We start from the raw sequence: 22,164 nt of genomic DNA, 5'->3' as shown, positions 1-22,164 counted from the left end.
CCAGCCTCACCCACTTCCTCCTGGGAGTGGGAGTCTTCCGCTTTCACAATCTCCAACCACAACCAACCAACGCCGAACACCATCATGACCATCATCCATGACCCAGCGCACGAAATAAAGAATGAACGACAACTACAATCGGTATCAGACCAGCTATCTTCACTCGAGCTACCCGAACCATCGGTGATTACCAAGCTCCAGTTACAGGAACAAGATCGAAAGGTCATTGGCGAGCGGGATGTCAAGCTGTCCAGCATGGATATGTCCGACCCAGAGGGTAAGCCGATTGCGAAACGAGATACAACATCGACTTCTCTCCCCAAAAGCGTTTAAGAGTGACCTCACTAATCAGCAAATCTTCACAGTGCTGGTTTCCCATGAATCTGAGACCGACCGGAAGTACCAAACCGAAGCATTACAGGCCTCATTGGCCAGTCTCAACCTACCAGCCCCTGAAATGTTGATGCGAGCGAACCTGAGGGCAGATGGACTTGCGACGCCGGCGCCATTGTGAGCAGCTTTGAAAAACGCAAACCGATCATCCTCCGATTCTTGATCTGAGGCCCGCAAACCTTGATCGCTTATTGTGTTGCTACATATGCTGGTTTCTAGTCCTCGGACCGACGAATTCGGAAACCCGTGTCTGACCCCTAAGACTGAATACTCCCCAACACCCAACCAACCATCACCGATCCTGGCCCCGACGATCAATGTTGATCAGGCCCAAGTTGTCGACCCTTGGGACGTCAAGGGTGCCGTAGTCGATGGGGTGCAGATGGAAATTGACTACAACAAGCTCATCGAACAGTTTGGCACCAAACCTATCACCCCTCAGCAATTAGAACGATTTGAAAGCCTCACCCAACGCAAATTGCATCCCTTACTCAAGAGGGGTATGTTTTTCTCGCATCGGTGCGTCAACACCGTTTCCATCTGTTTTCCTCCACTCACCGCACCGTCGTCTAAAACTCTGCCTGTCTTCCTTCAACTTCTCGATGTTCTTCGTAGAGATTTGGACGTGATCCTCAACCTCTATGAGCAAGGCAAGCCGTTCTACTTGTACACCGGCAGAGGACCCTCTACCGGAAGCATGCATCTTGGACACATGGTCCCATTTATTGTGACTCAGTTGGTGCTTCTTTGAGTTTCCTACTCTGAGAGCAGTTCCTCTCGTCCAACGCTCACCTCCCTCGAAAAAATCCTCACAGGTGGCTTCAAGAGGTCTTCGATGTCCCCTTGGTGATCCAATTAACAGGTCCGTATGTCAAACCCTACAAATTTATACCCAAGGCGTCATACATGTTAACCCAAGATTTGGCAAAATCTTACAGACGATGAAAAATTCTTGTTCAAGTCCAACTTGACATTAGAAGACTGCCACAGATACGCTTTCGAGAACGCAAGAGACATCATTGCTTGTGGCTTTAAACTCGAGAAGACTTTTATCTTTTCTGATTTAGATTACATGGGGTGATTAACAATTGAACTCGCTAGTGTCTTTTTGTATCTACGCTGACGTGTTTTTCTCTTTTCGCCAAATTTTTCTAGGGGCGCATTCTATAAAAACGTTCTACAGATCTCTCGAGCAATAACGTACAATCAGAGCAAAGCTACCTTTGGCTTTAACGATACGTTGCGTACCCATTCCACCAATTATTGAATAGTGGTAAAAAAACAGGAGAAACCCCCGCTGAAACCAGCGTCGTGACTTGACGGGCTTGCTACTACAGAGACAATATCGGGAAGTCGCATTTCGTTGCGATCCAAGCGGCGCCAGCGATTAGCAGCTCGTTTCCGCAGATCTTCTCGACGAATGGGAATGTGCCGTGTCTGATACCGTGTGCAATCGACCAGGACCCGTATTTCCGGTTGACGAGGGATGTGGCCGGTCGGATCAAGCGATCCAAGCCCTGTCTGCTCCTGTCCAAGTTTTTCCCCGCCTTGCAAGGCCCGACTAGCAAGATGTCTAGCTCCGTCGACAGCTCGGCTATCTTCATGTCAGACTCGCCCAAACAAATTAAAACTAAGATCAACAAGTACGCATTCTCGGGCGGTAAAGCTACGATCGAAGAACATCGCAGAGAAGGAGGCAGGACCGATGTCGATGTTCCTTACCAGGTCCATCCACTTCACATATCTTTTGCTCGTCATCGTCATCCTTTAACTCATCATTCTCTCTTTCCTTAAAATCAGTATCTCTCATTCTTCGAAGACTCGGATGAGAAATTAGAAAAAATCAAAAGCGACTACGAGTCTGGACAATTATTGACGGGGGAAATCAAGGCTATCTGTATCGAGACCTTACAGAAGATGGTGGCTGACTTTCAAGAGGTTCGTCAAAAGCTTTGTTTCTTTGACTTGTCGCAGAAGAGTTGAGGTTTTGCCAGTTAAACTTGCTATTTTTCTTGATGGTATTTGGTGTTTTAGAGGAAAAAACAGGTGTCGGATGACTTGGTCAAGCAATTCATGGATCCCAATCGCGCCATTGATCCCACAGTCGTTCCCAGGAACCCATCCGCCCAACAACAACCTCCACCCTCAACATCCGCATGAATCCACCCCTGTTTGGATACTTCTTTGCACTTGGGATCCCTTTTTTTTCTCTATAATATCATTTACTTCCTTGCTATACTCCTTTCGTTTGCTGGGTTGTTTTTTGTCTCAGTCTTTCTCAATGCTCATTTATCCTCTTTTTTATAGATTTTCTTCAGGCTCTGCTTTGTCCGACGGGAACAACTCTTGATCATTTTCCTTGAGCACCAAAAAGATGCGCATGTGCATGCTATACGCGCTACACGCATACATACACGTTTCTGTACATGTAGAGGCAATTTGCCATGTAAATCTAGATAAATTTGGAGCAAAGCTCAGTTTAGGTTGGCTGGCGGTTGGTTCTATTCCTGAAGTCTGCTGCTTGGACGCATCTCTATCATGGCCTCAGAGAGACAAACAGATTCATGGCCATGACTTGAGGAAGTTCTTCATGCAAGTTTTCTTCTGTCACCGATGGCTGGCCCTGAGACGCTGCCTTTCGGCTCCGAACCATCGAATGGTTATACACAAAGCAACTCGTTTTACACAAAGAACCTACGAGAACCACAACCCAATCTCAAATGATGTCTGCTGTACGAGAGCGCAGCGGGAGTTTGGCCTTGTCCAAGTAACCGGTTAACCGGGCCAGGTCCGAACCGGCAGAGCGGCGGAGCAGAAATTGCATAGCCACTCAATACATGCCGGTATGGCCGTAAAGGGCTGGTGACGTGGCTCAAGATGACGGCTAGGTTTCAGCCTGAACTCAGCTGGGCCAGGAACGACCCGAACCAGGTACCGTTTGAACCTAGCACCCGAAGCGGCCGCCTGTAGGCAGCCACCCGGGCTTAAGCTCGGCCGGCGGCCAAACTAGGCCACCGGTATTTCCACATCCAGACAAGTCTGCTGATGCTGGCCACGGGTCCTGGCCGAATGGGGGAGACTCTCCGATAAGAAGAGATAAGAGACGGGTATTTATAGCCCGGGCTGGAGGCGCCATCGCTATCCCCCCAGGACTCAGAGCATCTCCACCGCGTGCCCTAAATTGGGTCTCTAGTTGGAATTTACCGACTCAACCCGACCCACCGCGGGCGCTATTAGCGTCAAAATTTTACAGGTGTCCCCAAATTTCATGCCCGAGTCCGTACATGTAGGGACTCCTAGAGACTCTCTCCAACGACCCAAAAGACACTGTCACATAACAACAACATTGTGAAACTCCATTGGTCACCTCCTCGATGAACGGAACCAATCTTACAATATGTACTCATCTCAATGAACGGGATCAACCGGCCATCGAGGAGATGTATTGCTCCTCTCGGTGACCGGAAAGAACCGGCCATCAAGGAGAATTATTAGAGCATCTCCAACGGACTCGCTAAAGCGTGACTCGCGACCCCAATTTAGCGAGTCGGGCGAGTTTTTGGGGTCCAACGGACTCGCTATACGACTCGCCAAATGCCTCCCGAGTCGCCTCAACTCGCCACAGCCCTCCACTTGTGGCGAGTCTGCACCAACCCGACACTCGGCCCTCTTGGGCCGCACCTCGCACCCCACGCATGCTACACCAAACGCTACATCACCTACCGGCCCATCCTCACATCAGGTCATTGGTAGGATGACCGGTCGTTGATACCCACATATGACTGGTCATCGATAAGATGACCGGTCATGGGTATCAATGACCGGTCATCCTATCGATGACCGGGCATCAATAGTCATTGATACCCATGACCGGTCATTGATACCCATGACTGGTCATCGATCCCATGACCGGTCATCGAGGCCGATGGCCGGGCATCAACATAAATGAGCGGACATCAAGACCGATGACCGGCATCAATATAATGACCGGTCATCCTATCGATGACCGGGATCGATGGATGGCCGGTCATCGATAGGAGGACCGGGCGTTTGACTCCGAGGATCGAAAGGATGACCAGGAGCTGGTCATCTACTTGTGTGGCTTGACGGGCAAGGTGTGGTCTTGCCGACGACGAGTTGGTCCAGCCTCTTGTCGGGTCTCGATTTCTGGCGAGTCCGCTGTGGACCGAGCCTGGGATACCCCGTTACATGTGGTCCAGGGCCGTGACCCAGGGTCTGCGCGATCCAGGGACCGCTGGAGATGCTCTTACTCATCTTGATAACCGGAACGAACCGGCCATCGAGGAGATTTATTGCTCCTATCAATGACCGGAACAAACCAGCCGTCGAGGAAAGTTGTTATCCTCTCGATGACTGCTCCGTTCCGGCCATCGAGGGGAGTTATTACTCCTCTCGATGTCCGGAACGAACCGGCCATCGCAGCAGCGACCGACCGGTTGTCAGCCACACACACACCAATCAATCCTCAATGACCGGTTCGTACCGGTCATTGAGGTGAGTCCACTTCATGATTTCTCGATGACCGCCATGGAAGGCCATCAAACGAGGCGGTCATCAAAAAACATGCAAATATTCTGGATGACCGGTTAGTGACGGCCATCAAGGAGTGTTATTTATGTATCCACCTCGGATGGTCATCGCACAAAGTGCATTCGTTCTGGATGACCGGTTTGTGCCCGTCATGAAATACATGTACATCGGTGGTGTGTCAGTGATTTTTAGAGACTCCCTTTGGAGGCTCGCGGTGTATGCCGCAGCAGTATGGGGCGGTAAAACCTGCTGCGCAGTCCCGAAGATTGAATTTTAGCAACCCCAAACTAGGGCCCGCGGTGGAGATGCTCTCAACCCCGTCTCTTGTCCCCATTCGCCGGTCATACCTGTAGTTGTTGACCTCTACGACTACCAAAACTTTTTCTTAACCACCCACCCTCCCTTGGTAAGTATTAGGTTAAGGCCCAACACCATATGCTTATGAGAGTACCGCTAGGGTCTTGCACCGACCCTGGCACACCAGTGTGCACTTCTTCTCTGGGGGCGCTATAGTGCGCAGCAGTTGGCGGCGCCGTTGGGGAGCGAGACGCAGCCTAACCTTTAGGGTGGTATTACAGCGTCTCCCCCGCGGGACTCTGCTACTGCTAAGCCAGGTGCTCCGCACCTGTCTCCTCCCCCCTCAACCCACACACGGCAGCCTTGGGGAGCATGCCTTAAACAAGCAAGCTCTCGGGGTTGCCTAGGTGACCTCTGTCACTGAACATGTCCAGAAGTGACACAAATAGGAAATGCACGGAATCCGCAGCGCCGCAGCGATGACTCGGCGCTCACCGCGCACTTTCCTCACTATCTCCCCCAATCACGAGTGGTAAGGTGATTGGATACATGTTTTAAATACAAATGTCCAAGGAAGACTTTTTGTTTACGGCGGGAGCCCAGACAGCAAGATATTGTTATGGCCTGGTGTATACCTCTCCGGGGGAGAGTTGATGCCCGCTACGATTGTGTAGTCGGGTGGTACCTTTTCTTCCTTCCCCGGGGTTTTTACAGGTTATGAGCCCAGCGTTACCTCTGTCGCGTGTTCAATTCCCATTGCCTGCATCTCGCACATGTCACATCTCCCCAGCTTGTAACCCTCACATAACATGACATAACTGTGTTAGCTACTCCTAGTCTTACATATAAGCATATTATTGATTATTGGTTTAGGAGTGTGGTTGCCTTAAAATAGTTCCACGGTTCATGGGTGCCAAAAGTCCCATTTTAAGATAAATCATAGTATAGTCTTTAAAAAATAGCATTAGTATAGTAGCCAGTATGCGTGAAAGTTGACAGTTAACAAGTCTGTCGGGGAGTAACACTTAGATTTGTATGTAGTTTCACACCAGTCCATTTGGTGTCCAATCCAATATCACCTCTGTTATCAGTGATATTGGCTTGCGGGGGAGTGTTATGGCCTGGTGTATACCTCTCCGGGGGAGAGTTGATGCCCGCTACAATCGTGTAGTCGGGTGGTACCTTTTCTTCCTTCCCCGGGGTTTTTACAGATATCTCCCCTACCCTTGTCAGGCTGTAACGCTTGCAGTGTTGGTTCTTAGCCCCGGTAATGGGCGGTGACAGCCTGTTGCAGTGTGAACTGCAAATTCTTTGACAATGCTTGCTTCTCTCTTTCTCAAAGTGGGGTGGCTCCTAATCCTTTCCAAGGCTCTGGCTAGGCTGCGCCTAGATGGTTTACCAAACAATGATGGTACCATCCCCTCTATCCTTGATTCAAGCAGTCAACACAAAGACTCAGGAAACCGTTTTCTGCTTGGGCCAGAGGCACCTCCGAGTCTCAGCTTCACAAATGAAGATTTGAATCGAAAGCGACTGTCGGGCCAATCAGCGGAACACCTCTCGACTATGGAAGCCGATATGGGGACAAACACTCAGAATGGCAAGCAGAATCGTAAGCGCAGATTGAAATCAATGCTGGCAAAGACTGTGGTAATGGGTCAGCTGATAAGCTGGTACCAAATTTAGCAAAACGACACAAAAATCAAGTGGGCGCCATAGATCATCAGCCTTCAGTAAACCCATCGACTCCCGGCCAATCATCGCACTCTTCCACACCTGCTTGGCCCGACACCAGATACTTCGCAGGGTTTCGAGAGGGACATCACCTAACTTGGCCGTCAGGATCAGAATCTTATTTTCCTTCTCCGTCGAATCCTCAGTTTGGCTTAAGCAGCGGGCGTTCATATGCGTCCTCGCGTTTGTGGCCATCCAATTTTGAGGACTATCGTGTCCCAATAGACTCTAATCAACTCTTAAAACAACGGCCGGGGAGACCCACTCGTGTTCAGGAATCACTGCTAGAATCCTTCGCGGACCAGGACACTGGTAAGTCAAAACCTTTCAAGGATAGTTATGCTCCTCTCTCTCTATCTCAATTCAGATCCGATGGCTCAGTTCAGCTCTGCAGTTTTGCACTCAAACCTGAACCAGGTCAATGAGGACTTGATGTCACAGGTGCTAGAGGGTTACGAAAATCATAATGGAAATCCGCTAAGCTATCATCATGGCTCCGCATCCAACTCCCTGCAACCAGTCTTACAAGGTATGGAGAACTACAGGCAGACACACTGTGACTCTGAGTCATTGTACTTAATATTTTGGTTAAAATTGTTCTTAATCATGTGTCTTCAGCTCCGATTCACAATGCTATCAGCAACTCCAACGGGGACAGTAGTGATCGCGAGGAAGACTTGATGTCACAGCTGCTCGAGGTTTACACAAACCGCAATGAGGGGAATGCGCAACATCTTCCTCATGACGCCGCTTTCAACTCGCCAGTGCAACCAGTCCTACGAAGTATGCAATACCACAGGCAGGTACACTATAATAATCGCCATACCACAACCAAGAAGAACGCCGCAACGGGCCAGGCCGCACAACCAGCAGAAGGACAAAATGGAATTCCTGTGATGGAACAGTCAGGGTTTTTGATGAACTCGCCCAAAGAGCAACTCGAACTAGAGTCTTATCTTCGCACCAGTATGGTTTCGCAATACCTGCTACAGCTCACAAACAAATTTCGGGTAGAGATTGAAAAACACTTTGGAGACCACAAGCTCGGGTCAGATTACCGATCTACTGCAATGCCCAATTTTCTGGCTGTTAAGTATGTTGAAGTTTAAAACACACACATTAGGTTTGATGTGTATGCATGACGTCATGCATAGTCGATGCATGAGATGTAGATCTGAATCAAATCTCCGCTCCCGAAAAAACTCTGTTGACCCACACTCTACTCGCCAACAACTCTATTCCTCCCCTTCCTTCCCTTTTCCGTTATCCCATTTTTCATCGCTACTCGTCGATCAAACACTCACATTGACTCAATCATCGACTACCAAAAAACTACTCGAAGACAATCTTCTTTGGACCTCTTCAATCAAATCAAAGATCAATCTCAACTGCCGTTGACTCTAAGCACTCAGGAGGAGCTAGATCTAGTCTCGGGGCAGGTAGTTACTTCATGTCTTTAGTATCCTTATCAAAGATCGTTTATATTAACTTTTCTTTTAATTGTTCTTCAGACTAGTTTGTTGTGATAATACCGTGTGTTTGTTGCCGTCGCCCGTTGTCTTTGTTCAAGATTTGTATTCGCGCAGGTTCTTTCTTTGAGGTATTTCTTTTACATTATTAACCTATTATTCAACGTTCAAAGAGGTCTAACTATTGTTTTCAATTCTCAAAGTGTATTTACTTTTATTGAGTTCTTAATAAAATACTGTTTCAACAAAGTACTTGTCTACCATTTTTACAAAGTATACTTTAACCTCCAATCAAAATGGCGCATCAGGCCCCTCGATAATTCGGGTAATCGATCAATCTTTTAAAGGCGGATTAAGAACCAAAAACCGGCTGCGCATGCTTTCCTCGTTTAATCGATTAATAACCTGGCTGATCTTCATCAACACGTTCATATCGAGGAGGTACCGTGGAAAGATCGACTTGGAAGCCGAGAAAAATTCTGACGTCCGACTGACTGATTGGCTTTGGAAAGAGGCTTTTCGACCCCCCGGAGGCGGTTACCCTGTAATGGGAGAAGTTGAAAAACCAATGCCAACAAAAGACAGCCAGGCTTTTGGGAGCTTCCAGGCGTTGCTCTTGGTGTATCTTAGCCGGAAGCCATCAATAGAAAACTGTTATGGGGCCTCTATTTTTATCTTCCAGGCTTGGCACAAACGTCTTAACAAAAAGTCACCCGAACATTTCCCGGATGATGAACCGGGTTTGCGTTCACTTATGAAATCACTTATATTAGAGACCACTGTCTCCCGAATGAAAGCTCACAAGGGTGAAGGGCCGTCCCTGGGCAAAACACGAAAACAGACATCCGATTAAACAATTTCTATCTTCCTAGCGTGAATATTTCCCCACGTCTACTTTCACCTTCAACGTTCGACGGTAGTGCAGCAGCCATTTTGGAAGAACATGAAGCTTTGATTTTGAATGCTTTCACCGAACAAAAGTGCGAGCCTCCTTCCAGCAAGAAACAAATTATGATTGGCCTTCCGGTTTCACTCGAATCAGAACCGGTCGATCATCAAGGCCCACAGAGACGATTCACTGTTAAAATCACGCGTACCAATCGTAAGAAAATCCCAACGGGCGACCTGGTGTCAAGGATAGAACATTTATTATTCCATTTGCAATTGTGCCACCACCACCTACTGGATTATCTAACCTCAGTTGAAATCAAGCCGATTGGCAATGCGCACAAGGCTTTTTCTGAGTGGCTCGCTGAGGTCATACTGCAGCCACGAGGTGAATATTATCCCCTCGTTGGAACATTTGAGAAATCTCCTAGCAATCAGATAACTTCGGAATTCAATTTCGACCTAATCCAAAAAGAAATAATCAGTTACATCGCCCTGCAGGAGTCAAGTTGCTTGGTTTTTCGTCTTGCACTCACCCTCATCGGTAGTTGGTATAAAAATCACAATCGTGACAAAGATTATTTGACTAGTTACTTCCAAACTGACAAACAATACTGGAAGATTATGATTGACTATCTGTCCAAGGCTCTGACACCAACAGCCAATCTGGAGAGGTGATTGACCTTCTGTGCAACGTGATAGGATTTTTGCTTAGCAATAATTCTATTGTTGGCCAATAAATCCACTGATCTATTAATGTGTATTACATTTTCATATAATTCCAAGTCAATGAAAACTAGAAAATATTTTAAAAAGCTGCACAAAAATTCATAATCCATCACAATTAAGCAGAATTTGAACTCACTGACAATGTTGCATCAGCTACGCTACCAATAGCAATATCACAGCGTAGCTTAGCTCAATGCCACTAAAACCAATGGGATTTCCTGTTAGCTGTTAGCTGCATTACCACTGCAAAAAAAAAAGGGACAACTGCTTGCAGTTGACAGTGACTCAGGGTGCTCCAACCAACGGTGAAACAGATACTATACAATACAGTATCTTCAGATACTTGTGTATTGTATCTGTTGAAAAATACAAAATTGTAAATACAAATGCATTGTATCTGCCTGAAGATACAATACCATAGTATTGTATCAATAAATTATTAAAACTTGATTTTCTTGTTTTTGGCCACTGTGGACTGTATACAGAAAAACTATCAAAAATGATAAAAATACAGTATCTTGTATTGGGCTGTATTTGCAACAAGACACCAAAGTTTGAATACATTTGTATAGTATTGGTCTTTAAATACAATACAAATAAATAGTATTGGGTGCAAAACAGATACAAATACAGGCAGATACAGATACATGTATTGTATCTGTTTCACCGTTGCTCCAACCAAGCTGCCATTGTAACCCCACTTTAATTGCCTTTTAAGCACAGTCACTGTGCAATGTGCACAGTCACTGGGCAATGTGCACAGTCACTGGGCAATGTGCACAGTCACTGGGCAATGTGCACAGTCACTGGGCATTGAAGCTTGGTTGAGTATACCCTTTAAGAAAGGTTGGAGTAACACCACAAGCCTCCCTCAAGTTCTGGCACGTCAACTGCTTACAGTTGACCCAGTTATCTTTGCAGTGTAAGCTAGTGCTAACCGGTGGTAACCAAATACTGGGGCCACTACACTGCTTTATACCTCTCTTCTGTGGAAAGATTTGCTAAGTACCGTCACGTAGTGTTAGTGTAGCGCCGCTGATAGCCCGCCAACGCTATGGCCGCAGCGGAGCACGCTCAGGAGGACTGTTTAGCGCAGTTTAGCGCAGCGGCCAACGTTGTTGATGCTGAGCAAGCCTCCCTTTTGAACTTGTGTCAGCCCCGGTCTCAGACTCCTATGTGACTTGGAGTTGATAGGGTTTTAGGGACACTATAGCTGTGATCTCAGCCAGCAGAAAGGAGCCTCACCTCAACCCTAGTAAAGCGGAGGGGTTAGCTCCCTGACTCAAGTAAGGGGAAACAATGATTACTCAAGGCTCACGCCGTAGCTTTCCAGACTACAAGGAGCTGCTTGACTGCCAGATTACAGCTTGTGGGAATATATCCGTACATATCTGGATAAGCGTCACAAGTTTGTGGCGATGAAGGATGAAGATCGGATGAAACTGCCGGAGGGACTTAGAAAACTGCCGAAGGGACTTAGAGTTAAGTCAGATGTGTGCCTAATCAGGTCTTCGCAGCTCTAATAGTTGGGACTGGTGTGGCACACCTTGATCTCTCTCCAACGAGTTTTAGAAACTTTGTTGGCTGGCCCGTCGGCTCACTTCAACAATCCGTACTACAAACTCAACACGAGCAGTCTACACTTACCTCTTGTGGCTTCAATGCTACCATTTTGTGTTTACCAACCGGTCATGCTTCTATCAGGGATAATCACCGCTCTTACTCGAGGTGTGCGTGCTGTTGAATTCCCGACGTGGCAGGCAGATGAGACCGCCAGTCTCATAGAGACATCCAATGTTGAAAGGGGGTGTTATGACGATTGGCTTGGCCTCACAGGTCCATCGCATATTGTTCAATCGCAACATTGTCACATTGGTGATGATATTGCAGGTACTTCTCAACGGCCTGGTAATTGTCTGGAAGCTCAGGATAATCAACCCGTATGTGTTGAAATACAGTCAGCACCGGAGGCCAATCTCTCTGCAAGGGCAGACAGAACTACTTCAGAGTGCAATATCCACAATTGTAAGCAGTCCAAAATTCATTTGAATTGAAACGGGGAACTAAATTATTCTTTCCCCATCTATTTATCTATAAAAACCTCCGGATAGATCCAACCTCTGACCCACATCAATCGATGAAAAAACCGGGCGTGGCATCTGCTTCGTCAAGTGATCAAGTTAACGATAGGGTCAATGGACCCCAGAAGATAGAATCGCACATGAAATACACAGAGAAACCAATCGACGATAGCTATTTCGAAAACCTTGGGAGATTTAGTATTCGTAGCATCCAACCCGACGTTCTCGACATCTTCGTGCAAAAATTTAGAACACGAATCGAGGTTCTATCACATGACTGGTTAAGATGCAGATACTCACAAGAGGTCCCTTTTGGCAGATTTCCGATTGTTAGCATTAGGCGCGTGGTCCGGCTTGTCGATCAATCAACGCACAGCTATATGGGAAAGAGAGAATTGATCAAGCGAATCAAAAGATTAATCACCTGGCTATTGTTGGTCAATACAGCTATCCTCAGACGATTCACTTCATCCTCTAATCCAGAGAGTGAAATGGCTTCCCATGTGAAATTGATTGACCGCATAACCAGAGAGATTTTTGAGCCCGAATCTGGCATCCCTATTATAGGAAAAGTAGAGCTGGAGAATTTCATCCCTGATGAAAGCGTATTCCAGAAACATCAAGTTGATATAATTGAACATTTGACAAGAGGTCTTTCCAACTCCGTAGCTGTTAGAACGGCTTGTCGTCTAGCTGTGGAATACTACAAAGACTACAATCCCCACATAGCCAGTATGCTCGGTGGTTCTGACGAAGCCAGGTACGCTTTCCTCATGAATGTTGTTGTAGTAGATGCCATTGAATCGAGAATGAATATCCGCAACACGCTGAATACTTTGAGTCGAGCTGGGGCCCAATCTGCGGAATTAAGACTGATCGGACTGAAAGAGTTTCCTGAGGGGATAAAACCTCAAAAGAACTATCCCGATATGAGCTTACTTGGATTCAAGGAGAACAGCATGCTTCAAGAAATACAGAACAAGCATAGTGTTAGAGAACTTACAATTCGAACCCCCCAGAATTGTGAAGATCTTCCAGTCCAAGTTCTGAGCCTACCATCATCAACACATTTGATACGGATGACAAATAAATTTCATGAAACCATTTCTACTCAAAAGATTCTAGAAAAGGCCAAAGGTCTTCTTAATTACACACTTCTGTGCCAAATAATATTTGTAGGACAATTCAAAAATGATGATGGGACTGAGAAGAGTGAAGATTTACATCTGCTTCATCAGAACTTTCTTGATTTTCTTTACAACGAATCATTTCAACCAGCCCATAGTCTGCCAATTTTTGGACAAGCTCTAAATTTTAATGATCTAGACGCGCTAACAAGCTCAAGATTTGGAGAAGTACAAAAGCTTTTGATCAGCTATTTCAGTGAATCTAGAGCACACGAGATTCTACCCCAGATTTCAGTTGCCTTACTTGAATATTGGTATCGGAAGTACAACAAGCCTCAATGGTTGATTTTCTTCACAGATGAGAAACACTTTGATAAGAATAGAGTATTGGCTCTACTGGAACAAAACCAAGATTTTTTCAAGGGTTTTCGGAAAGAAGACTTCAAAAGAACTAGCAATCCAAACTTGGAAGAGAGCACAAGAAAGAGAGGAAAACAAGAAACTTGAAGATTACACTGTGCTGTACTAAGAGATTTCATCTTGACATGCTGAGTCAGACTCAGAAATTATCAATATCATTTTCATTTTCATTTTCATTTCCATTTTGATACTCATCTTGTTTTAAAATTTAGTTGAACAAATATTGATTGAAATGAGTTCAGCCTCTGCCTAAGAGATACTCCAAAATATCCAGACTACTTCCTATAGCTTCCTATACAATGATAATACAATAGCCTGGCTCACACTGGAGCTTTGAAACTACTTTTATCGTATATCCATGATCGAGATTTGGCCACTTTTGCAAACTGGCTGGATTCCTCAGAAACCACGAATTCTGATATGATAGAAGTGGTGTTATTAAAGTGGCCTGTGTGGACCGGGCTACTGTGTCAGATTTATCCTTTTGGTATGGCTATAATCCGGAACAGAAACCCCACAGAATTGTGCCTCCATGAAAGATGTATGACTGGGTTATGATTTTTGGGCGATGTTTGCAGGGGGTTTCCAAATCTTCCAGCTGGCAGAAAAGCATTCATCCTGTTACAAACTATTATGTAACCCAGACCGATGTGTAGTCCTAGCCTGGCTGTCAGGAAGGGGTTCTGTGTAGGGATCGGTGGATGATGAGCTTCATGGTTGCAGGCTTGATGACTCTGAGAGTTCTGATCCCAGTCGACAAGGTTATCGACGGTGAGATGATGATGGATGGCTTGATTAGCTAAGCTGTGTCTTCGGAGCCTTTTAAATATTTCTGATGCCCCAGAGCGCTGCTTGGTTGACGGCCGGCGTTGCTCGGAAATATCGGAAGATTGGGGGACATTAACCTGCATCCACTACATCTTACTGCTCTTCTCGACCAGACTGCTCACCTCAACCCACCCAGGATGAACCAGCAGGGCCAGCTGCCAGTACACGAAGAACCGCTGGACACTCCGATCTCCTCATCCGATGACCTCGATGACCATGAAGAGGAGGAGGAGGAGGAGGATGAGGACGAGGGCGAGTCGGAGAGAGACCCGCTTTCTGGAGACGACTTCTCCTCGAGGTTCCTCCAGTCCACCCATCGCAAACCAATCAACATCTACGACAACATCGACCTCTCCGACCAACTGCGCCACCACACCCCACTAGGCCTGCTCCCCAGTGCTACCAGCGCCGGCACTGCTGCCTCCATCCCAGCCAGCAACCAACAACCACCGTCTTCCCAGCATCACCACCACCAGCAGGAACCAAGCAGCACCCATCGAGCCCCGATCGATCATCATCCAGCGACCAATCCGATCGCATACAACCACCATAGCAACCCTATTCACCCCGGTACCCACCGATCACTCAGCCCCACACCCCCGGCGATCTATCCCCCCCAACCGGACCAGCAGACTACTACGCCCCACCCACAGTCTGGCCCTAATCACCACCTACAGCTGCCACTCGAAATCGCAAAAGATTTCCATCGTCACCCAACAGCGATCCAACCTTGTTAGCCACCTTTGATACTTCTTCCTCGTCCTTGTCTTTGAATTGCTCCAATTAACTTCGGCCGTGCTGTATGTGTTGTCTTGTTTTACATCATGTTCTTGTAAATCTTTCACAGCAGTCCTCGAGCCACCCCACACCCACAATAATAACCCAAAACGCATCTCGAGTGGCCATCGCTCAAACTCGTTCCACTTCGATCAGCAGCAGCAGCAGCAGCCACAACAACCACAACAACAGCAACAGCAACAACAGCAACAACTCCAGCAACAACACCATCAACAACAGCTGCAACAGCTGCAACAATCACAACTACAACAGCAGCAACAGCAGCAGCAATCACAACTTCAACAACAACAACAGCAGCAACAGCAGCAGCAGCAGCAACAACAACAACAGTCTGCAGCTGTCTTATCGGCAAGTGGAGGAGAAAACAGCTGGGGAAACGGTCATCGCCCACCTTCACGCGCCTCAGTCAACGCCGTAGCCCGTCAAAATAAATCAAATCCACAGATCGCCGCGCCCACGACGAACAGGAGCCGAATGGGCCCCTCAGAAGTCAGCACGCCCAGCCAGCACCAGCCCAGGCCTCGAAGGGTCTCCGATGGCAGCATCAATGGAGGCGTCAGGAAGGACATCCTCCTCCAGCGTATGGCCGAGGCCTTGCAGAGCGAACGAGCCAAGGCAATCGTCTTCCAGCGTGAACTTCAGAACGCGGAACGCGAGGTCAGCCCGTCTTCATATCCCCATTGACTAAAACATCCTATTATTGACAAATATTTCAACCGACAAGCAGATCGATGATCTTGCTAATACCCTGGACGAACAACGTCGCGAACATCACAAAACGATCGTCAACTTGAGAAAGGATATCAAACTGCTCAAGAAAGAGCGCGAAAGCTTGGTTGAAGCTCTTGAGGTATATCATAATCTGAAACGAGTGTTATATACGAGTCCGATCTAACTCTATTGCTAACCGTGATGACAGGCGGCGGAAGGAGTTGAACAAGAAGAAGCGGAGCGATATCTGGCTCTGTTGGACCCGGCCGCCCAGGCCGTGATGGCGGAAGAGGATGAAGCCGAGGATCCGAACGGGCAAGCAAAAGCGCCCCGGAACCGAAACCACGCCCCGACGCCGCAGCCGATCCTGGACGATTATGATCTGTCGAACTACAAAAGCACGATCCGTGCGCAGATGCAGGAACGATCAGCTCTGCGGGCGCAGAGGATCAAGTGAGTCTCTACCCTCTCTGCACGCCACCCCGGCCGAGTTACTGATCCGCATCACCCCACCGACGTTCTAGCTCCGAGCTCCTGAAAATCAACCCTACTTCGACCGGCGAGCCTGCCAATGCTGATTCTGATAAAGGCGCCCCAGACGGTCACTCCCACCTCCCCGTCTCCACCGCCACCCGGCAGGGTCGGCCCCGTGAGACGCCCAGTCGGATCCGGCGCAAGCTCAGCAAGAGCCGTCCGAACAGTCGCGACGGGAGCGGGGGGCTGTTCTGGAGACGGAGCGGATCGCGGACACGCGACACGGTCAGTCTTCCCCCCCCCCCCCCCCCCCCCCCCCCCCACAGGACGCCCACTTTTTCCCCCAAGAAGGCCCCAATGAACTGAAGCACTTCTTTGGGTCCGTGGCTGTGGTTTCTAGAACGACGAAAAGTCTTCTTCGGCCCCCGGTACGATCATGCATCGCTACCCGAACCAGCCACCCAACGAGCGTCGAAAGACGTCCGCGGGGCTCACGGGCGGGGCGACGGAGGAGGAAGGATACTACGATTCGGGGCCCTTGCAGCGGTCCAATGAGTCCTTCGGCGGCCGCAGCCATCCAGTGGGCAACGGCAAGATCGGCAAGCTCTTCCGCAAAGGTCCGGCCCTCTCTCTCTCTCTCCTCCTTCCTACTCCCTTCATTTAGCTCATTTTTTTCTTGGGTTTGGTAGTCTTTCCGACGTACAAGGACGACTCCCAGGCCGATGAGCACGGCCATCAGCAGGACGACCCTGCGTACCACGATCTTCACTCCGCCGACCCGCTCCCCGATCGACGAAGAGCGAATACCGGCGTGGCCGCTCGCGCCCATCGCAGACGCCAGTCGTTCCTCGACTAGATTCCTCGGTCTCCTCTGCTCACGTTTGGGTGGTTGTGTCTGAATTGACATACCTTGCTTGCTCGCTTGCTTCTTGCTCTCCTTCCCATATGCTTGAATTATCTTACCTCTTACACGCTTGTACATATATACATAACCGCCCCGAAATGCTCTCCCCTCCTATCTATATACGGTTAGACCTCGACCCTCCCCATCGTCCAGTGACTTACATATTTCCTTTCCAGTGATACCGGTCGTTCCAGTTATACATATGCATTATTGATGTATACTCGCTTGCCTGTTCTCCTCTTTTCCTCCTACTGTTTAGCGTCATATCTTGTCATAGCCATACATACTCTCAACTCTCTTCATCCGTAATCAAGGACATCAATTCTTGCCCCTCCAACAAAATCCTCTCTGTGGATGTGTGCTTGCTAGCGCTGGAACTCGCGATGTACCCGAGCCTTTTGCTCCATCCCGGGCCCCGAGCTCAACAACCTCTCCGAGGGAGAGGCTTGCCTCTAATGTCACATCATTGGCTCTACAGACTCGAGTTTTTCTTGTAAAGACCAGTTTTCTTTTTGAAAATAATTCAAAGAGTGTAGTTTGTCATGTGGTTTAAAAAAAACTGAGTACACGGCAGTTGCACGGATTAAGGTTTCGCCCGTCAAAACTGCCGTCAAAGACAAAACACCCGCCTGATTGACCGCCCACCTGTCGGCCTCCGGTCAGCCGGCAAAATGACCACCAAACTACCAACCAACCCGCCGGATTTTGCAGTCAGGTAAGTAACCCGTAACTTTACCCCAGTCAAATGGCCGGCAAAATTACCTGACCAACGATCCGCCGCCGGCCACAGCGTCAACATGCAGTCAACATTCACTAACGGCCTGCAGATCGGCAACGATGGGCAAGCAACACCTCGACAACTCCTCCCGTTTGCTATGTAACCCCCAAAAAAAAGGGCAGAGGGGGCCAAGACAAAGTCCGCCCATCAGAGGGACACGTCACCCTCGGCCCTCACCCATCCACCCGCCTCATTTTTTCTAAGTCCGCTCATCGGATCACCGCCACCCTCCATCTCCCCCACCCTCACCAACCCACATACGTGTCCCTCTGTGCCTGCCTCCTCCTTGCCCGGCCCACACCCCATCCACAGCACGCCCACCTCCACATCGCATCCTCCATCGAGCTCTGCACCTCGCTTGGCTCCATCGGCCCGAGTCAGCCTGTCAAGGTTCCCTGTAAGCCATCTTGGGGTCTTTCCTCTTGCCGTCTTGCCGGCCATCTTTGATCACCCGCCTTGATGAGCTCATGGCTGACTCGAGCTCCATATTGTCTTTCATTTTGCTGGCATGGGCGAATTGAATGCGCGTCTTGGGCTCGCTGACTTCGGCATGCTCTTGGATCCAATGTGGGAACGCCAAACAACCCTCGAAGGTCAGACTACGGATGACTTGAATGACGGTAACTTCTGGCACGGATTAGGCAAATCAATTTAAAACTTTGGACTGGGTGGGATTGCTGGTGCCTGTAAGCTACATTCCGACAGCGTCGTATCGGCCGAAACCATTAGATCGACGGCTAATCTTGCACGCTCCCTTACCGGCTGTACATTTCTGACGTCTTATAAAACTCATTGTCTGTATAAGTAGGAGCCACGACTGTGTATCCAATCGACCTCGTGAAGACTCGTATGCAAAACCAGCGTATTAAAATCATCGGAGAACTTCTTTACAAGAACAGCATGGATTGTGTCAAGAAAGTATTCAAAAATGAGGGCTTTACCGGCTTTTACCGAGGTCTACCGCCGCAATTAAAAACTGTAAAATTCAATAAAAACAAAAACAAAAAAGTGCCCAGGTGGCCGTAAAACCAAAGTGAGCGTGTCTTGTGAGTTGACCCGAGTATGTCTGCCAAAAGGGATCGGAGAGCTGTGAGCAGCAGTGGATCTGGAAGTGAGCGTGGTTTTGGGCTCGGGGTGATGTGATCAGCCGGCAATTGTGGTCGAACAGTGAGCAAACGGCCCTGATCAATTTTGTAGGGGGGCTCGGGTTCGACGGCAAATTGCCGCTGGGGTCGAGCCACCCTTACTTTTGCCAGCCGCTTGCCCAATTGCGCATTGGCGGGGGTGCCGCCAAGTTCGGCGGTCCGCTTGACGGTTGACCGGAGGCCGGCATGTGAACGGTCATGAATGGCTGGGGCGCGTCCGTCAAACTGACGGCCGAACTTTGGGCGCTTCGGCGGCGATGTGCAACTGCCGTGTACATAGACTTGTAGCCTGCTATCTCAGCGTTCAGCCCTTGTAGCCCAATCCGCTTGTTGAGTTGACAAGTGCACATCTTGTCGTGACATCCAACGTCTGATGGGGACCGACGGGGCCTTCAGAGGGCACCCCGCGGGGATACCCGTTCAAGATCAAGAGGTTTCAGTCCAAAATTCGGAGCTCTCCCGTACATATTTATACATACCTCAAATCGCTGACAGCAAACTTAATAAATCATGAACACCCCTGGATCGATGGCACTCGGATGGGGCCTATTACTGTACGTCCATTCATATCCCATGGGGATCCCTCATCATCTCCCTCACTCTCCCGTCGACTGAGATTGCTTTGTTGCATGTGTGTTGGTCGTGCAGGGTTGCGGGCGGAGGCGGGCTGTATCTGGCGAAGAAAGACATCAATGAACGCAGGCGCGATCAGGCACGACGAGGTATCAGGCCCACCGACACCCGGGAATGTTGAGTGTTCTCTTGTTGGGGTCTTATGGTGGATCGAACTGATCAGACGAGCACTGAATTCCTGGCTTTCTTTTCGTTGTAGGGCATGAGCGGGTCGCCGACCACCAGAAACGTCCACCGGCCGACTCTTCCCCACTGCAAGCCGTCAGCTTAGGAGACTCTTCGGCCTCGGCTAGCGATCCCGCCCAGCCCGGCTTGCAGTCCACCTTCTCCAAATTCGACCGCCCCTACCATCCGCCCCAGCATAAATCTAATCCTCAATCCTCTCATGAGCCTCAATAATCCAGTCCCTACCTTTTTCTTTTCTTTTTGTATTTATCTATCGACAAGCATCTGCAATTCAATCTTGTGGCAAGATCGCAGGTGTGTGTGTGTGTGCATAGTCGGCCCATGATCAAGCAGCAAGCAACTCGAGCTTAACAAAGCCTTTCTGGAGGAGGGCCCCGCAGGGTCTCCTTCTCACAGAGAGGCTTGCCCCCCAGCATCAAATTTTGGGTTAAGTGTTTGCTGTAAATGGATGAGTGGTAGAGTCAAAGAGGGAAAGACTTGGTGATCTTTTATTTCTGGATCAACAGACTCAGACTATAAATAGCAAAAACAATATGCTACAAAACAGGTAAAAACAATATAAAGCTATTCTCATTTAGACTGGAGAAAAAACTGAGAGCTAGATTACATGCATACTAACATTAGCGCCTCGCTACAGCGCTTTGAGCGTCAAAACAGGCCCAAACCCGCTAAAAATTGCTGTAGCGCAGCGCAGCGGGCACTTTTTGGGGCCCTGTACGCGTAGCCTTAGCGCGGAGAAGGCGGAATTCCGCTAACGCTACGCTAAAAGTTAGCAGAATTCCGCTACGCTACGCTAACAGTTAGTGTAGGTGGCCCACCATTGGAGGTATGTAAGGATGTACCCCATTAGCTATTTAGCCCACCAATACTTGTTCCCCTGGAGCTAAAATCCGTCACCCACAGGTATAAAAGGAGGCCTCTTGCCAGCCATTTGTTCCCCATGATGGCAGTTCCCACCATTGCACCATATCACTCCACATCACACCCAATTATATAATACCTACAAGTTCATATTAGGCCCACTACAAGAAAAAGTCAAGCAATTACCACTAGTTGACATGCAGGAACTCTGGGGCAGCTGGTGGTCTTACTTTGACCAACAATGCATCTATTACGCTAAATGTAATTAGCACCACTAAAACTAAATTGTTGCGCTTGTTGCTAATAATCTGGGGCTGTAATTTTTTGCGTAAGACCAACCTGCTAAAAACCACTAACGCTAAATTACAGCTAATTAGCGGCTCGCTACACTAAATTAGCTGTAATTTGTAGCAAAAATTGCACTTTTTTGCCCAATCTGAGTGAGCTGTAATTGTAATAGTCCATCCGCTACAATTTAGTTTAGCGTAGCGGCACTAAAAAACCGCTACATTAGGGTATTACACGCTAACTGTAGCGCAATAGATGCATCGTTGCTTTGACCTTTGTCTAAGGTGACCTCAAGCAAGCTTCAAAGCACACTGCACAGTGACTGCAAATAGAAATTGTAATGTAATTGGATGGAGTTACAGTAGCCATATGTTGGACTATCTTGTATGTCAACTGGCTCAGTTGCATGATTTTTTCTTGTAGATTACTACCCTTACAAGTTCAATAAAAGTCTAACAAAGTTTGCTTGCCATCAATATACCAAGTGCCTAGTGCCAGTACCCTGTCTTTGTTTCCAATCCTGGTTGAAGCATAGTGCTCCCACAGCAATGGGGTGGCATCAGAACATGAGATATCATGGGAGTGCACTAGTAGGCTATGACTACCTTATATATCATGTTCTGACTTAACTCTAATATTGCCAAAAATTTCATGGCATAGAATATGAATAATTGACTGCACATATATATTAGACTTATGGGACATGTAAAAAAAAGTTATACTGCTAGCAGACATTTTCCTACTAAGCCCTCCACACACCCCTTGTATCCTATGTTTTTATGCCACCCCATTGCTAAGAACTTCATGCAATAGGGGGGTTCACAATAGGATAAAAATAAAACTTTAGAGCCAATTTTAAGGCCTTTATC

The 22,164-nt window shown here is 48.2% G+C and overlaps 6 protein-coding genes across 6 annotated transcripts; 5 read left to right on the top strand and 1 right to left on the bottom strand.

The window, feature by feature from the left end:
- Window positions 1-255: 255 nt before the first annotated feature.
- On the top strand, window positions 256-2,553 carry PtA15_9A210 (uncharacterized protein; the record flags this gene model as incomplete). Its single annotated transcript, XM_053172396.1, has 7 exons — window positions 256-277; window positions 366-510; window positions 613-912; window positions 1,549-1,632; window positions 1,731-2,118; window positions 2,194-2,331; window positions 2,428-2,553. 7 exons carry the CDS (start codon window positions 256-258, stop codon window positions 2,551-2,553), a joined length of 1,203 nt encoding a protein of 400 aa, XP_053023640.1.
- A 4,794-nt stretch (window positions 2,554-7,347) lies between these two features.
- Window positions 7,348-10,010, top strand: PtA15_9A209 (uncharacterized protein; the record flags this gene model as incomplete). Its single annotated transcript, XM_053172394.1, has 4 exons — window positions 7,348-7,504; window positions 7,594-8,023; window positions 9,317-9,546; window positions 9,646-10,010. 4 exons carry the CDS (start codon window positions 7,348-7,350, stop codon window positions 10,008-10,010), a joined length of 1,182 nt encoding a protein of 393 aa, XP_053023639.1.
- A 2,188-nt stretch (window positions 10,011-12,198) lies between these two features.
- PtA15_9A208 (uncharacterized protein) lies at window positions 12,199-13,776 on the top strand (the record flags this gene model as incomplete). The annotated part of the gene is made up of 1 exon (XM_053172393.1): window positions 12,199-13,776. The coding sequence occupies one exon, from the start codon at window positions 12,199-12,201 to the stop codon at window positions 13,774-13,776; it is 1,578 nt and encodes a 525-aa protein (XP_053023638.1).
- A 2,013-nt stretch (window positions 13,777-15,789) lies between these two features.
- On the top strand, window positions 15,790-17,356 carry PtA15_9A207 (uncharacterized protein; the record flags this gene model as incomplete). Its single annotated transcript, XM_053172392.1, has 6 exons — window positions 15,790-15,972; window positions 16,043-16,165; window positions 16,235-16,479; window positions 16,551-16,785; window positions 16,901-17,117; window positions 17,190-17,356. 6 exons carry the CDS (start codon window positions 15,790-15,792, stop codon window positions 17,354-17,356), a joined length of 1,170 nt encoding a protein of 389 aa, XP_053023637.1.
- Window positions 17,357-18,567: 1,211 nt separating this feature from the next.
- Window positions 18,568-18,908, bottom strand: PtA15_9A206 (uncharacterized protein; the record flags this gene model as incomplete). The annotated part of the gene is made up of 2 exons (XM_053172391.1): window positions 18,568-18,806; window positions 18,878-18,908. The coding sequence occupies 2 exons, from the start codon at window positions 18,906-18,908 to the stop codon at window positions 18,568-18,570; spliced, it is 270 nt and encodes an 89-aa protein (XP_053023636.1).
- A 929-nt stretch (window positions 18,909-19,837) lies between these two features.
- On the top strand, window positions 19,838-20,359 carry PtA15_9A205 (uncharacterized protein; the record flags this gene model as incomplete). The annotated part of the gene is made up of 3 exons (XM_053172390.1): window positions 19,838-19,881; window positions 19,976-20,076; window positions 20,160-20,359. The coding sequence occupies 3 exons, from the start codon at window positions 19,838-19,840 to the stop codon at window positions 20,357-20,359; spliced, it is 345 nt and encodes a 114-aa protein (XP_053023635.1).
- Between the last annotated feature and the right edge of the window lie 1,805 nt (window positions 20,360-22,164).

This window comes from Puccinia triticina, chromosome 9A, assembly GCF_026914185.1.
Source record: "Puccinia triticina chromosome 9A, complete sequence".
Lineage (NCBI taxonomy): Eukaryota > Fungi > Basidiomycota > Pucciniomycetes > Pucciniales > Pucciniaceae > Puccinia > Puccinia triticina.
This window is presented reverse-complemented; position numbering and strand designations above follow the sequence as displayed.